The sequence below is a fragment of the Rosa chinensis genome, chromosome 2 (genome assembly GCF_002994745.2).
Source record: "Rosa chinensis cultivar Old Blush chromosome 2, RchiOBHm-V2, whole genome shotgun sequence".
Lineage (NCBI taxonomy): Eukaryota > Viridiplantae > Streptophyta > Magnoliopsida > Rosales > Rosaceae > Rosa > Rosa chinensis.
The window spans coordinates 25,986,624-26,003,238 of NC_037089.1; the positions used below are offsets into that span (position 1 = coordinate 25,986,624).

The 16,615-nt window shown below is 37.5% G+C and overlaps 3 protein-coding genes and 1 long non-coding RNA gene across 4 annotated transcripts; 2 read left to right on the top strand and 2 right to left on the bottom strand.

Annotated features, from left to right (window-relative positions):
- Positions 1–1,554: 1,554 nt before the first annotated feature.
- On the bottom strand, positions 1,555–3,481 carry LOC121048946. Its single transcript, XM_040513884.1, has 2 exons — positions 1,808–3,481; positions 1,555–1,701 (listed from the first exon to the last, which is right to left on the bottom strand). Exons 1-2 carry the CDS (start codon positions 2,296–2,298, stop codon positions 1,644–1,646), a joined length of 549 nt encoding a protein of 182 aa, XP_040369818.1. The 5' UTR covers positions 2,299–3,481; the 3' UTR covers positions 1,555–1,643.
- A 5,392-nt stretch (positions 3,482–8,873) lies between these two features.
- On the top strand, positions 8,874–9,585 carry LOC112185780. Its single transcript, XR_002930457.2, has 2 exons — positions 8,874–9,279; positions 9,391–9,585. It is a non-coding gene; the product is annotated as an uncharacterized LOC112185780 (long non-coding RNA).
- A 424-nt stretch (positions 9,586–10,009) lies between these two features.
- Positions 10,010–11,299, bottom strand: LOC112183997 (polyadenylation and cleavage factor homolog 4-like). The gene is made up of 3 exons (XM_024322306.1): positions 11,294–11,299; positions 10,823–10,924; positions 10,010–10,705 (listed from the first exon to the last, which is right to left on the bottom strand). Exons 1-3 carry the CDS (start codon positions 11,297–11,299, stop codon positions 10,010–10,012), a joined length of 804 nt encoding a protein of 267 aa, XP_024178074.1.
- Positions 11,300–13,589: 2,290 nt separating this feature from the next.
- On the top strand, positions 13,590–16,361 carry LOC112183998. The gene is made up of 3 exons (XM_024322307.1): positions 13,590–14,061; positions 14,254–15,864; positions 16,315–16,361. The coding sequence occupies exons 1-3, from the start codon at positions 13,590–13,592 to the stop codon at positions 16,359–16,361; spliced, it is 2,130 nt and encodes a 709-aa protein (XP_024178075.1).
- The last annotated feature ends 254 nt before the right edge of the window (positions 16,362–16,615 follow it).

Consider the following 16,615-nt stretch of genomic DNA (forward strand, 5'->3'; position numbering starts at 1 on the left):
ACTAAGGAACATGAAGAGGCAAAGTTCTCACAGATCACTGTTCAAATAGAGTGCAAAATGACCACCACCACCAATAGCTAAAAAGGCAGTAGCGCACAATGTGAAGTAGCGGTTGGCACCTGCGTTTACATTTTATAGTTAATTCCAAAATATTTAGTAAAAGATATTCCATTCAGGTACACCAAAAAAAAAACTTTTATACGGTGTCACAAGATAATTATTTCATAAATGACAAACATATGCATATTTCAAATGCAAACATTCAAGTTCAGTTATTAAGTAGTTATTTTTTTTTGGATGTAACATAGTTGTGCTAGAGAAATTTGAATCATTGCACAATTTACGCCAAAGTTTTAATTTTGCACCTACCCTTTGCTCGAATTTCCTTGCAACTATACATCAAAGAAGCAAGGGGCTAACTGGTGAATTACAAAGGGATAATTTCAAGATAAAAATTGATGATCTAAGTTTATTCTGCAAAACAAAATCAAAAAGAGGATATATACAGATGCACTTTAGAAGTAGTATCTATGAATTTATTTTTGCCCGCATCATGGAGTAATAGAAATGGTATAGTTAAATATTTAGCAGTTACTTGTTACCAACTTACCATGTATTATGCAACAACTCCCGTGCAGTATTTTGACAATTCAAACTTAAGGTTTTGAATAGTCCCTTAGGTTTGAAGATATACAGCAGAAAGTAATCACATTATACAACCACTACATCAGAAAAGAGGTGGTGAAACAAAGATCTTATGACTACATTATGTACAGCTCTACCTAAATCTAAAGCACTATTCATAAATATATATTTTGTATTAATTACTCTTCTACAAACTTTGAAGGAGCACTTGCTTTACTCCTCAGCATAACCTTTACTACTTGCAGGATACAAAAAATTTCTCCCAATTCCAAATAATGTTTAGGTGGAAAACATACATTTTTAACACTTAAAGTGGATGACATCTGTAGAACTTACTGCAAGCATAAGTAAGCACAAGGTATGAAAATTGCTTTCGATATCTCGTACATATATGAAAACCGTTTCAAGACACGCAAAAAGCTTCCACCTAGGCAGTGACAAATTGATGATAAATCAGAAACTGTGTTGCCTAGGAAGCAAATAGGATAAGTTTGTACCTGTAGGGCGATATATAACAGGATGGCCAGGTGTATTTGTGAAAACACCAGCGTGAATACATTTATAAAAGGAAATAATTGCTAGATGGATTCATAGGATGTATTTGCTTCAGCAGGACCTGAGACTTCTTGTTTGTGGGTCTTCGAGGTGCCTCCACCAAGCAACCAAAAACTGCACCTTAACGGTCTCCAACAACCTGAAAGAATTTTTAAAGTAGAAAGTGTTTATTCGGGATTGTTTGCATTTGTTTGAACTAAAGAACCACAAGCCCAAATGAATTTGAAAAGAGTTCATGACAACGTTTCAAACAAATAATCGAGCCAATTCTTTAATAAACTTTACTCAAGGAACTTGATAAATGTTTGTTTTGTGTCAAATCCATATTACATTATATTTATACAGTAATAGACAATAAATAATTTTGTTGAAAGAGCTGATTGGAAATATTTTCAAAATGACTGATGCTAACAGTTGCTGAGCTATTACCAGCAAACTGAGCCTCAGTAAAGCATACTTCTTCTGTATAGGGTTGAAAGTGATATGCCATGCCTCCATGTACTGCAAAACAAGAAGAAATATTGGTGCCATTGTACAATAACTGGTTTGTTATGATAAAGACTAGAACTTTCAAGAGATCTAACTATGAAACTCCAAGTTTCCCCACCTATATAGTAACAACCATTGTCTTCCCTGAACTAGCGCCGGGAGTGAACTGTAAAGAACAATTCTAGTTTTCTCAGTAAGAAGTAAAGACGGTTCAGAGATGTCTGGCAAATGAACCGAGGCCACAGGCTTCTGTGCTTTATGCATATGCCTCATCTCAACTCCAGTAAACTCAGAGTCATTCGCATCATCACCTTTCACATCAAGGTTACCCTTCCGCTCTTGACTCCGATACCCACCAAATCTTGCAGCCTGGTACATAGCTTTACTAAGCGTGTGTTTCCCCTTGGAAAACAAGCTTCTCTTCCCACTGTTTGCTTTCACTGCAGAATCAGACAACGAGTCGGGCTTATCCATTTGGTCATCAACCTGTTGATCCGAACTTTTGCTCTTATCTCCCGACTCTGACGACGATAACAGTGAGTAGAGAAATGCAGTAAATGAAGAAGCGTCAGGCCCGTCAACCGGATTAGCTGGACTCTCTTCACTCATTGTTCCATTTTGACTTCCTCTGGACCCATCCACATCTTCCTGCTGACACAAGAATTACAGAGTCACAGACTCCATTCTAACAAGAGTTCCACAGAGTCCAAACAAAACTACTTCATCTATACAGCTCTGCAAACTCAGAGTCCCATGTTTTTACAATAAGTAACAAAATGCCTCCATCATGTATTATAAACTTCTCATGGGCCAAATTTCATCAAAAAATCCCTGACAAATAGTATTGAATTTCGGTTCTATTTCAAAACAAATGAAGAACCGGGTTTTGCACCCACAGCTCCAGAACCTAGAAAAGTCCTAATCTTTGGCACATCAGAGAGATGGGTTTTGGCACCCAATAAAGAACTCTTAAAACCCAGAAAGGGTTTTGAGTAAAGAAAGATAGAGAGCTTACAGGAGGAGGAGAAGGGAGAGTGTTTGGAGGGTTTGTCAGAAATGGGGTTGAGCAATCCAGTAGTGATATCAGTCACAAAGTGGGCCGCTTTGCTGTGAAGACTCTTTGCCCTACCCATGTCTCTAATTTTGACGCCCTGCTCAGCAACATATCACTGGTCAGAATCAATTCCCACCACTCACTTGTTATGAAATTGTACTTAATTAGTACTCCTGTTGTATCCATATCATCTGAAGAGTTCAACAGATCACAGTCCTCTTGTAAGACTTCCATGATCATGAGCTGGCCTTTCCTACAGTTGTGGCCTGGTTTGAAAGGCTCCTCGCAGAAGAAACACTGGTTTTTTGCTCGTCTTTCCTGGTACTCAGAATGAGATAATCTTCTGGTGCCATTAGTATGTCCTGCAGTATTGTTCACCATGTTCTTAGATGTAAATGGGGTTGTCTGAACTTTTGTGCCAGTGCTAAATGAATGAGTCTTAGTGTGCACCCCAACTGGTGACCCCACTGATGCTCTAGAACCTCCAGAATTATTTCTGGCATAATGTCGATGACCTTCATTGATCTAGTCTCATAAACCCTGGCAAGCTCGCATGCTTCATATAATGTTCTAGGTTTTTGAGCTTGCACATCCACCCTTATATCTTCCTTAAGGCCACCAATAAAACAAGACAGTAGCACCTCTTGAGGAAAGCCTGGAGCTCTTCTGGACAACTTGGTGAATTGCTCTTTATAGTGTTCAACACTGCCTGTTTGTGACATTCTAGCAAGAGAGACCTGTTATAACCACTGAACTATCTCATGAGTAAATCAGCTAACCCTTGCCAAGTACTTGGAAACTCATGCTTGAACATGTACAACTGTCGGAGGCTTTATCAGACAAGTGCATAGTAGCAATTGATAGCTTCCTATCTTCTGGTATTTGATAAAATTCAAAGTACTGTTCTGCCTTGTTCAACCATTCTACGGGATCTCCTCCACTGAAAACACTGAAGTCCAGTCTCATTTGTTTCATTGTTGGGAGATTAGGGTCAACATACGGTGGGGAATAGGAATGGGGAAGTGGAGGTGCTTGGAACAATGGATTAGGGTATATGGTGTGAAACATTGGAACAGGTTGTGGGGTACTTTGTGGCAATGGTTGCTGGTTAAACGAAGCAGAATGGTGAGCTTGCATTATATGATGAGCATGGTGATTGTGATACTTGAGCAGTGGTAGATGTTGCAAATGTGGATGGTGCACTAGAGAATTGTGGTGTAAGGTTTTGTGTATAATTAGGTGCCACAAAATTCGAATGTGCAGTAGTGTTTCTAGGAAAGTCATGCATTGTAACCGAATAAGGGCCAGAGTATGTCATCACAAAAGAGTTACGGTCATTTGGGATCTGAGTATGCTTAAGGGATGGCTGTGGTTGAGAACGAGAAAATCCCATGCAGCTCGAACCTATAGTGGTATGATATGGTTGGGACCCAAAATTTGGTTGCTGGAAGAATTGAGGTGGTGCTCCACTTAATGATCCACTTACTGTACTACTTGCTAAAGCCATAGTACTACCACTACCTATAGGTTTAGGCCCCATATTTCCAATCATTCCTGTCTCCTTGAACTCCATTTTCTCAGCATCATTTCCCGTAATTTTTAACTCAGTGTTGACCTCAATAGAACTAGCTAGTAGGCACAGTACTAGTTAATCGTAACAAAAACACATCGTCAGTAGTAAAGTTAAAATCAGGAAAAGATGAGGTATGAGTTGGATTACCCTCAGATCTGGCCATACTGGATGATGTATCCTCAATAGCCGGAAGTACACGAGGTGGCGACGGGGGCTTCCCCGCCCCCTTCAATTTTCCCATGGTGGATTAAGCATATATGCGTAATCCAAAGAGAAAGCGCAAAATTGAGATCGTCTTGGATTAAGCATATATGCGTTAGATAAGTCCAATCGAATTTTATGGGTGTGCCGATAGACCACTACTAGAAAAATGGCCAATAGTCACCCCCCTTTTGGATACACTTTACTAATCGTGTCATTTGATAGAGCAAATGATACCCTTTTATAATTTTTGTATTGTTTGTTTTATGGGTACTGATAATTGTGACGAAATAAAAGATATAATTAACAAAATACTTTATCAAAAATACATATTTAGATAAACAAAAAGATCCGTATTCATTGTTAAAGAAAAAACCAAATTAATGTATTATCATTTAATATTCAGATAAACATCTTATATTTATATATGGTTAAAAGTGTGAAGTAATATTAACAAACCACTTTTTTACATTAATTTATCCAAATCTACAAATTAATTATCCCGTCTTTACACCAGTATTGCAAAATACCTCAATTAATATATATTCTTTAACTTCTTTTCTATTTAAAATTTTATTAAAGCTTTTCCTATCAATAGTTAGTATGCATACTTGCAAAATTAACTACGTGTATCCGTTTTCATTGTTCATTAGCCATATTTATAGATATCCGTACTCAATACACTGCCATTTTGTGCACACTGCTATCCGTATTTATTGTTCACTAGCCATGGATTTCTGTATGTAGGCAAAGCAAAATCGATTTGACTATTTCTGCCATACAAGATAATAAATTCACTTTATATATATGCCATATAAAAAGCAAACAAGCAAACAAACAAACAAAATCAGAAAATCATAGTGGCCATCTAGTGCTGTATAACCGTATAAGGATGGCTTGCGTTTGCTGGGATAGATTTCATCTAGTATCAAAATTGTTTTTCGTCTACCACTTTCAGATCTGGCTTCGTTCTCTCTAAACAAAAATGATGAAGATATGGCTACATTCTTCAATCTGATTTGGCAAAGTGACAACTGGGCTGCAATCTCCTCAAAAACTGGTATTAAAACCGATTGCACTCAAATCTCAATTTTACATGTTTGACACACTTCCTATATATCATATATCTCTGACATGTTTATTCACTTCAGGTTGTATTTATGTCTATGGGGATATCAAATCGGCAATCAACGTCATCTCGGTGGATCGGCATGTTTTGGGATTTGACCATTTTCTTAAGGCGGTGAAGGCGTGAAGCAGTGGAGGGTTTGTAATTTTTGAGTCGATCGTGGTGGCGATGTGTAGGGCACTTTTAGGTTTAGGGTAGGGCACTTCCACGACTCGGTTGCTTGATCTGATTTGCACAAAGATGAAGAGAAAACAGAGAGAGAGAGAAGGTATATATGGTGGGGATTAGGGGAGTATTTGGTTGCCGGAGCCAGCAGCGAGATTGGCAACAAGATCTGGGATCTCCCATTTGCTATTCTACGTATAGTTAAAAAAAAAATACGGTTCAGACTACAAATACAAATAATTACTGTGGTGAACAAATAATAAGATGACAAAAAGAAAAAAAAGAAATAACCATATTCTGAAAATAAAAAATAATTAATATTAATTTTCAAGAAAAAAAAACAGAATTATTATTCCGATAAAAAAAATTAATAAGAATAAAAATAAATATGATGGGACCAATATTATTGGAGAGATACGGAAATGAAATCTGTATCCTTTGATTACTAGAGCCCCCAATAGAGAATACCTTTTTTCATTCCGTGGCTGCACCGTATCTAATGAGTTTTTGATACAGTTATCCATATCCTTTAAAGCAAAAGATACAGAAAAAAATATGTATCCTATGAGGCTTGTTTTAGTAGTGGACGGGTTGAATTGAAATTATGATTCTAGATGAGATCAAACAAATGTTCGCCATCTACACTCTGCGACTACTACACAAACCAATTTTGATATGCTTTTTTCAATCTCCGTTTCTGCAACTGAAAATCATAATTCAAAAGACAAAAAATTCATCGAGCTATTCAAGTTTCCCGATGAGGATCAGAGTCATCAGACTCAAAGAAACACAAGAAAACTAGAAACCGAAAGAATCATTTTGTTTTTTGAACTTTTATTTTGATTTGAAGAAGGATGAGATCTACCCTTGCATGTTTACAAATTTGAAGAACTGGGCTATGTTAATTTGGTTACAACCCCATATTTGATTTTGAAAAGTAAAAAACAGAAGGATGGGATCGAAGAAGACAAAAAGAGCTTGGATATCAGATTTTTGATGAAGTTCCAATTGTAGCCGCCCCAACCATGCTTGATGACCTTAGTGGCACCTCTCGACCGCGTGCAATCTGATTTTTTTCTTCTTATTTCTAGGCGTTATGCCTCCTTTACACCAAAAAAGAAGAAGAAGACACCACTTCATCTTTGTTTAATTAAGCAACTGAAAACAACGTTGACAATTCTGCAGTGGTGGTGCCTTGGCTTAAGGCACCTACTAATGGAGGTGGCAACTCATTCCCTTTGTTGTTTCTATCTTTTATTTTTTGTGGTTTTTGTTTTGTTTTGTTTTTTTTTAATTTATAATAAACTGAATAAAATTAAGGGGCCGTGACCACTTACCCAATTTTAGCTTAAAAATTGTCACTTACTCTACTAAGAGTTTTTTTACCTCATTTACTCAATTTAACATCTACTAACAGTTTTGCCCTATTAATTAATTAACTCTCTCTCTCTCTCTCTCTCTCTCTCTCTCGAATCTAGATCGATAATTTCTCGTTGTCAGAGAGAACTTCGGTTCTGTTCTCGGTGTCAATTTGTGCTCGGTGTTGTTTTGTGGCATCGCTATCCAAGTCCAAGTCGGTTCAGCAACTCGGCTAAGAACCTGGAATAGGAGGAAGTCGCCGCTTTCTATTCTCAGCTTCGTTGTCGCTGACTCGGTCTAGATAGGAGGAAGGACCTGGAATTAGAGAGGATGACAAGAACGACAAGAGTTAGAGAGGAAGGACCTGGAATTGGAGGCATGATCATGTTGAGGTTCACGGGCTTCTGGCGACAAGTGAGGGGAGATTTCACTTGGACTGCGAAGAGAGTAACATTTTGAAAATTGAATTGGAAGTATTGAAGAAATTGCAATTCAGAATAGTTTGGTCAATACTATATTGACCAATACTTCTGTAAGAAATTTGGTAGATTTATTTTGTCTCATAGTGACACTTTATTGAGACAACATCATGTATTAATTAGTAGATATTACCTTCCAATGCTGATGAATGCAGCCCTCCTATGTATTTACCCTCATATCGATGATTAATGGATTTTGCCTTCCAATGCTGATGAATGTTGCTTTTTCTACCCTGAAAACACTCCGACCACAAAAGAAGGATACTACTATAGGACTATTTTTGAGAAATTTTTTCCAAAGGTGAGCCACCTTTCCTCCCATCTCCTACAATGTCAGTTGACTGAATTGCATCATTGTTTGTTTACCTGAGTATGTTCAATTTGCTATTTATGGACAGAATGCTGCAAGATTGACAGTTCCCGGTGGTCCAAGTGTGGCATGCAGCACAGCATCGAGAAAGTTGCAATCTTCCCACCATCGAGAAAGTTGAAATTGCATTGAAATCTAGTATACAACTATTTTCTCCCCATTCCCTCACGGAAGTTATTTTTCTTATCCATCATGACATTTTCATGTGTGTGATGAATTCTGTCATTTATGAATCCATTTTATGTTGAGATGTAGGTGTCATACATATCCTGATATGCCTAATCTAATGGATGGTCTATGGTATGCTTAGTCTTATTAGATTATACCCTTAATGTTGTAATGACATTATTGGGATTACTTTGTTTTCTTGCCAAATTTAATAAAAATGGAAAGTTACTATGAAACTCATACATCTGAATACTTTCATTTGTAACTGCAGATCAGGCCTGATCGTGGGAGAATTGAGAAGTGGGTCTTGCACAAAGCATTTGATGATGATCAGAAGCCATATTTACCAAACGTTGCTACTTTTTACTTTTGCCCAACCATTATGCTAATCTAGTCATACAGGGTTATCGTTTTGCATATTCTTTTATTTTTTCTAGGAAGATTTTCACATTCTAGCTCAGATAGTTGTGCAAATATATTCATGGAAGAATTAATATATTGTTAACTTTTCTACTCTCTTTTTGGGTTATAGCATATCATGTATAGGCAGAAGGAGCAGTTTAGTGATGGTGTCGGTTACAGCTGGATTGACTGCTTGAAAGATCATGCCAACAAACAAGTATGCCGCATTTTTTTACTTGCATTTACATTTTGGACCGAAATGTTCTCTTCCCAACTAGGTCATATATAATGTTGCCATGCTCCCAACCAGGATCTATGGTTAAATCGATCCTAGTTGAACTGTGTGGTCCAGATTAAGAGCTCTGGAACATAACATCTCAAAGTTAGCTTGATAAAATTACCTATTTTGTGAATTTATTTCATGTTCGCTATTTCAAGTTAGAGGTGCACTTTCTTAAAAACTCAACTAAGCAGACACTAGAGATGCAGCACAGCAAAAGCTGTGGAGTGGGATGCGGAATGGTCCAAGAACTCTGTTCCATCTGGTCGTGCTGCACTTGGTATACATGCAGCTGCTTATGAGGAATCCAAAGATGTAAAGACTAGAAGTCTTGTGAGAGACTCTCCACAGAAACTTATAAAAGGGGTTGCTGAGAAAGTGGCTGCAGTAGTTTGAGTGGGATGAAAAAGGTACTGAATGTTAGTGATGCTTTTCTTCTGTCAAAATTACATTGACTATGTTCTTTTGGATTAATGAAAAAATGTCAGATGAGATTGATATTTATTCTGATTATGTGGCAGATGAGACCAGAAGGCCTTGTAGGGAATCCGTCACGACTGTTAGTAGTTTATATAACTAGGAAGGCCTTGCTATTGTCTCTTAGATGATACCAGACTAGTTGATGCTTATATTTTCTATCTGTTATTTTCTTTGACCACGACAAGATTATGTTTTTGGTTCGACATGTATGCAATTTAGATAGGTTTCTATCTGTATTTAGTTTCCTAAATCCTTCATCTAGAGAATGCAGTTCTGATTTTCCTTTTTTTTCTTAGATTACCTTTCTTAATGTCGGATAATAGAAATTCAATGGTAAAACTTAAGCAGAATCCTGATTCAGTTTCTTTGTTATCTGAACTGGAGTACATGTTATTGAGAGAGGCTAAAAGAAAAGTGTACAAAATTTTTGGAGAAATGGACGTCAATTTTATTGAATATCAATTACAATGAGACAGAAGCAAAGACTACAAATTGGAAAAGTATCCTTTGGAAACTCCAGGAACTTACAATTGTTATTTCAAATATATTTTACATTCTCATTCCCCTTATGCACAACTGAATTCATAAACGAAACAAAAAATTTGGCGGAGGGCATGTGCAGCTTCGTTCCCATTGCACTTGAGCCTTGAAATTCTAAGTTCAAGTCCTGCGCAAACGTTTCCTACTACCCTCTGAGCAGCATTTGGCACGGACTATAGGACCCAACTGTGACCGATCCATCTCCAGCGTTGGCCCCTGAGGCGCATTCAAGTAAACAGAACCTTTATACATCCACTCATCTTTCTCATGACTATAAAACTCAACAAAAGCATCTGTGCATAAGGCACATTTATTCTGATCCTCATCTGCAGGAACGACCATTTCTTCATCACTAGTCTTCCTTTTCTTTTCCACCATACCACTGGTGTCAGCAACGCATAAAACTACACTAGAAGGTAATGCCTCAGCCTCAGCCTTTACATAAGTAACAAGCCACATGCTTGTAGTTGCATAAAAGTTACGAGAGGGCTTCTGCTTGCGGGTTTTGGACATCCGGTTCTTCTTGACATGCCAATCCATATGGATGCTGTGCTGCTCTTCACACTTGAACCGGAGGCCATAACTTTTACATTGCATTGGCAGACCACCCTCATACAAGCCGATTACCACAGATTCGCGACGCAGATTTAGATCAATGCCAAAAAACTCACATCCTACCACAATATCCTTCTCCTCTTTCAGTGCCAGGCTTTGTTTCTTCAATGAAATCACACCTTGTGCCAGGAGAGCATCAATCAAACCAGGAACTATTACTGGAACATCAACAGCAGCATTTTGAACAGGATTTGGGCCTCGCTATGGTACAGGAGGTACATAATTTAGTGAACTAGTACCCTCCTGTCCTTCTATGCTTTTATTTTTCAATGAGACCACACCTTGTGCGATTAGAGACCCAAGCAAACATGAGAGTACAGGACCAGCACTGTTAACCGGAGTTACACATTGTGATGGTAGAAGATGAAGGACAAAACTTGCTGAAGTAGAATCTGTTGTAAAAAATATGGGACGGAATTCCTGTAAAATAAAAATAAAATAATATGATAATATCTTGGGAAATAAAATTGAGATATAGATAAGAAAATGAAATAAAGTAAGAAAATAATATAATATATAGGTTTTATATAGGAAAACTTATCGAGTCGAGGCGTGCAAGCGCACTGTCCTAAGAGAAGATTCGTCCCCTACTGCACAGGGTTGAATGACGAACTTCTCCCAAGATACAACAACTCTTCGAGCTCCGTCGTGTAGCTAAGAAGCCTCATTGAACCTTTATCACCTGTGCACTCAAAACGGTGTATAAGTAAAGTATGTATATGTATAGTTTGTAAGAATATTTTTGGTAGAGGTATTTGGCTAGAGTGGTTGCATTATGGTGGATTATACCGTCATGTATACCCTCATTATCCGACAATCTAAACTCCCACACATGTGCATGTTTCATGTCTCACCATATGCCTTCCAACCATAGCCAAGTATCCTTATATAGGTCACACTTACCATACCATCAATAACCTCATTAATCATATATATAACGGTCAAATAATAATCATATATTTAAAACATAAAACCGTTAAACCATAAATAGAGTAATAAACACAAAAAGAAAATAACCCCCAAAATAAATAAATAAAATATATTTTAATTTTAGCCTCTGAAAATTGTACCCACCAGATGAATAAGGTGGCACTAGGGTTTGTGGAGATGTGTAGAAATTTGGTCGGGGTGGAAGAAATTGGGGCTGAAAATGACCGACCGGCGGCACCTGGTTCCGGCGATTAGCCGGAAAAGGCATATAGCGTGGCTTACATGGATCTTGATTCTTGACAGGACCCATAGAATTCTTCATTGGACCATAAGGACCTCTCTGGTCTCCGTAGACTTGCATCATCTTGAGAAATTGTTTTGGCACCAGAATTCTCAAGAAACAGGAAAGAGGATTGGGATATGGAAACTTAGACGAGGGGGTGTCTCTATTTATAAGGTTTGAGAATGGGAAACTAGATGAGGCGGTTGGGTTTCCGACTTCTTTAGGATTTAGGATTTGGGATTTCCCAATCCTTGTGGGTAAAGGATTTTTGGATTTCCCAACCCTTTTGGGTTAAAGATTTGCCAATTTGACTCAGGTTCCCTAACTTCTTTTATTTTTATTTTCATGTTTTTAATTGACAATTTTACTTTTATTATAGAATGAAAGAGAATGGAAAATAAAATATAACAAAAATTTATTAAAAAAGAAAAAGTAATCTCAGGTGGAAAAGGAGAAACTTAAGCATTAAAAGTTTTTGCAGTTTTTCTATTATTTTTTTTGGGAAAAATCCTCATATGGTACCTGGATTATGTCCAATGCACATTTTGGTACCTAAACTTTCAAAACTACCCTGATGGTACCTGAACTATTGCTCTGTTTCTCCATATGGTACTTCCGTCCATTCTGACGTTAAATTTGCTTACTTGGTGCCAACGTGGACATAAAGTTCTGAATAAGCTCTGGGCAAAGGGTAATTTCACCCACAAGCTTTCTTACTCGGCGTTTAAACCCCAAAAGTCCCCTTTTTCTTTGAAGCATACTCTTTCTAAGCCCTAATGAGCGAATGAGATTTGATTGAGAGGAAAAGATATTCAAAAGTTAGATTATGGTCCCCTTGTGAAGGCTACAAAAGCCTTTACACTGAAAAGTGAGATTCGTGATGGTGGAAATCAAAGATATGGAAGAGTTTTAGGGAGAATTTCGGATTTCGGGTCAACCCACATATAACAGTAAGTGTTTGTCTCTTTTTATTGTGGTTCCTTTATATTTGATTTTAATCTTTTATGCACGAAATTGATTTTTTTTTTTTATGCACGAAATTGATTGTTTTGAAGAAGATTTGTTGGTTGTTTTGATGAGGTTGATGCGTGGATGTGGTTGGATGAGTGGGTACTATCGAATGATGGGTTTGTGAAGCATATTTTGGCAGTATTGGGGTTTATTTATTGGGTCTTTGAAGATATTGATGCTTGTGTTGGTATATGTCTTTGCTCTTTAGCCAACTCTTCAATTATTCCTGACTTATCTGTAGATTAAGAAAGACATTGGTGTTCCTGCTTTGTGTCTTCACTGTCTTGTGTGTGGTCTGATTGTTAGGTGGTAAAATATGTGGTCTAACTTATGGTAACGTGATAAATATATTTGAATACTTTTATAAGTTTTATGTTCTAATAGGCCACCTACATCATATCATACTTAACAATTTGTATTTAATTACTTTTACTTACACAGGCATGTCAACTTTTAATTTTTGGAATGTAGTTGTGTTCATTTAGTAGGAATTGTAAATGAAAGCTGATATGTGTTACATTCTCAAAAAAAAGAAAAAAAAAGAAGCTGATATGTGTTAATGCTTGATTATTATAGGTCAAGGTTTCACTCTTCAAATACATCATGGAGGTGATTTTGTCAAAGAGGCTGTTGGGCATAAATATGAGGGAGGTCAACTGTGTTGGGCAGAGTTGCTAGACCCATACAAGATTTCTTGGATAGAGCTTAATACTTTTGCTTGAAGGTTGGGATATAGGAAGCCACCAGTGCACTATTGGTTCAAGCATCCTAACATGTCAGTATTCTTGCCGATAACCAAAGATGAGAATGTACAAAAGATGGTGAGGCTACTGCCAAGTTCCAGGATTATACAAATTTATTATGTTGGTGGAGGGCAGAGGCAAGTTGAACGAATATAGGGATCCCAAACATGAGGAGATTATACCACATGTAGATTTCATTCCTGAGATTGTCTTAAAGCCAATAAAAGCATATGCAAGGAGTGGATGCAGTATAGAAGAAAATGCAATGGGTAAAAGGAAGGCAGGAGACATAGATGAGGGTGAAGGTTATAATGAAGATGATGATGACAATGTACATGATAGAGTGAATATAGATGAAGATGGAAGTTTTGATGAGGATTACGTGGATAGTGATTATAAGATATTGCCAGGAGATGAAGGATATAGTGAAGATGGACAAGATGACTTGGAATATAAGGAGAATGTTGATAACCGTGATGTGTATGATGAGTATGCTGACATGGGATTCAATGGTGAAATTTCTGACCATAGCCATGATAGTAAAGAATTGAGGGATTTGGTGGAAGAAACTAAAAGTAATGATGAAGCAGGTGAGTTAACAAGTAAACCAAAGAAAAATAGGAGACAAAAACTTATGAGTGGTAGAACTTGGGTTCCTGAGAGAGACAAGAAGGATCCACAGTTTGAAGTTAACCAACAGCCAACGCAGCACAATTCAAGGCTGCTGTCAAGAAGTATGCTGTGAAAACTGGATATAATCTATTTTTTTAAGAAGAATGCAGGTGTTAAAGTAGAGGTTGCATGCGGAAAGAAGCACAAGGGTAAAAGGGAGACTTGGCCTTGTCAATTTTGGATCTCTGCTAGTGTAATCAAGGGTAAGGAACCAGAATTGATTATCAAGTCAATCAATTTGAATCACAAGAATTGTGAAACAGTTTCAAGAATGAAGTTTTGTACTTCTACATTTTTAGCAGAAGAGTATGTACAAGTGTGGAAAGCTGATCCATATATATCTAGAAAACTATTCCAAGAAATAGTATCTCGAGATTTTGGTCAAACCATTTCACACAAGCAGGTTGTAAGAGCAAGGATACTAGCTGCACTTATGAATTCTGGGAATGAGGCAGACCAATATAATCTCTTGGAAACCTCTGTTGAGGTATTGAGACAATCAAACCCAGGGTCAACTATTGAATTGGTAACTGATATGGATGGAGGTGTTAGGAAGTTTAAAAGATTCTATGTATGTTTTGATGCATGCAAGAGGGGTTGGATGGCTGGTTGTAGACCTATAGTGGGGTTGGATGGCTGCCATATAAAGATAAAGTACCCTGGTCTGTTGCTTTTAGCCGTGGGAATTGATGCTAACAATGGGATGTTTCCCATCGCTTATGCTGTTGTTGAGATGGAGAATTACGAAACTTGGAGTTGGTTCCTAGCGTACTTGATTGGAGATTTAGATATGCAAAATGATTTCAGCTATGTATTCATGAGTGATAAACAAAAAGGGCTACTAGATGTTGTTAAAGACTTAATGCCAAACAGTGAACATAGACATTGTGTAAGGCATCTGCACAACAATTTCAAAGTTAAGAATCCTGGAATTGTGTTGAAGAATCTACTTTGGTCAGCTGCTAGGGATACTACAAAGATATGGTTCAACAAGCATTGGGAAGATATTAGAGCAGTTTCAGCAGATGCAATTGACTGGTTAAATAAACATGAGAACTCTAAACATTGGAGTAGATCTCATTTCAGGGAAGAGAGCAAATCCGATATGCTATTAAATAATCTATGTGAAGCCTTCAATGCAGAAATCCTGGACTGTAGGGATAAGCCTATGTTGGTGATGCTTGAGATGTTGAGACAAAACCTGATGGTTAGAATGAATAACAGAAGGGTAGCTGGTATGAAGTGGAAAAGTGAAATTGGTCCTAGAATTCAAAAGATTATAGAAAAGAATATCAACAGATCAAGGGAGTACAACAGTTTCAGATCAAGTGACTATGTATTTGAAGTGCAAGGGAAGAAAGGAAGTGTCTTACAATCTCAACGCACAGTGGACTTGGCTAACGGTGCCTGCACATGTAGGAGATGGACATTATCAAGTTTACCTTGCCCTCATGCCATACATTGTATTTTCATAAGGGGAGAAGATCCAAAACAGTATGTGCATATGTATTACAAAAAGCAAGCATACCTGGATGCTTATGCTCATCTAATAAATCCAGTTCCAGGAATTGAGTATTGGACAATCAGGGTGGTGAAAATTCATCCTCCTCAGTACAAGAGACAACCTGGGAAACCCAAAAAAGCAAGGACAAAGGAAGAAGCAAAGCCACCAGCACCAGAGCCAACAAAAGTTTGTGGAAATACAACTAGGATGTCAAGAAGTAAGTATGTGACTATCACCTGCAGAGTTTGTAAACAACCTAATCACAACAAAAGAACGTGCCATGTTGAAAAAGCTAGAAGGAAAAAAGAAGAAGAAGAATCAAGGGTAAGTGACTGGTGATGAGTAGCTATGATGTTTACATTAGGTGATATTTATATTAATTATATGGTTGAGTCAATATATTTAACATAGAAATAGTGATGGTTATCGTGCTAATTTACACACTCATATATATATATATATATTGGTATATTTTCAGGCGCGGGGCAATGGAAACAATGGAAATGGAGATTATGACAATGGAGAAAGTGGCAATCAAGACACTACCAATGGAAATGAAGGCAGGGGTCCGCAGGTTTGTGAAGATCTTTAAAAACCCATTAATTGAAGTAAATGTTGTTATGTGTTTGTTTCACTTGGTTATTTTTTTTATTTGTGTGAACTCCAGGTTGCCAAAATAGCACCAAGGAGGGGTCAGACCTCCAAGGCACCTAGTCATGCCATCCAAATATCACCGAATCCTTCATCAGGCCAACCATCACCTACAACTTTCTCACAACAACCAGTGTTTCACAACCTACTCCAGTTAAGGCGAAACCCAAAATGCCAAAGCAGCCACCTAAAAAGCCTATGTGGAAAAACTAAAGGTTGTCATACCTTGATGGAGTATATTTTTGTGGGAATTGGGATGCATTATGCTCATGTATAAAAGTTAGAGTATAATCATGTAATGCCTTGTTCCTTGGTTA

Coding starts and splice junctions, on each gene's coding strand:
- LOC121048946 (XM_040513884.1), bottom strand. CDS start 2,298: ATGAGTGAAGAGAGTCCAGCTAATCCGGTTGACGGGCCTGACGCTTCT. Junction 1,702..1,807: donor CAATGGTTGTTACTATATAG/GTGGGGAAACTT, acceptor CTTGTTTTGCAG/TACATGGAGGCATGGCATAT.
- LOC112183997 (XM_024322306.1), bottom strand. Junction 10,706..10,822: donor CGGTTAACAGTGCTGGTCCT/GTACTCTCATGT, acceptor CCTGTACCATAG/CGAGGCCCAAATCCTGTTCA.
- LOC112183998 (XM_024322307.1), top strand. CDS start 13,590: ATGTTGGTGGAGGGCAGAGGCAAGTTGAACGAATATAGGGATCCCAAA. Junction 14,062..14,253: donor TAAAAGTAATGATGAAGCAG/GTGAGTTAACAA, acceptor AGAAGAATGCAG/GTGTTAAAGTAGAGGTTGCA. Junction 15,865..16,314: donor TACAACTAGGATGTCAAGAA/GTAAGTATGTGA, acceptor TGTGAACTCCAG/GTTGCCAAAATAGCACCAAG.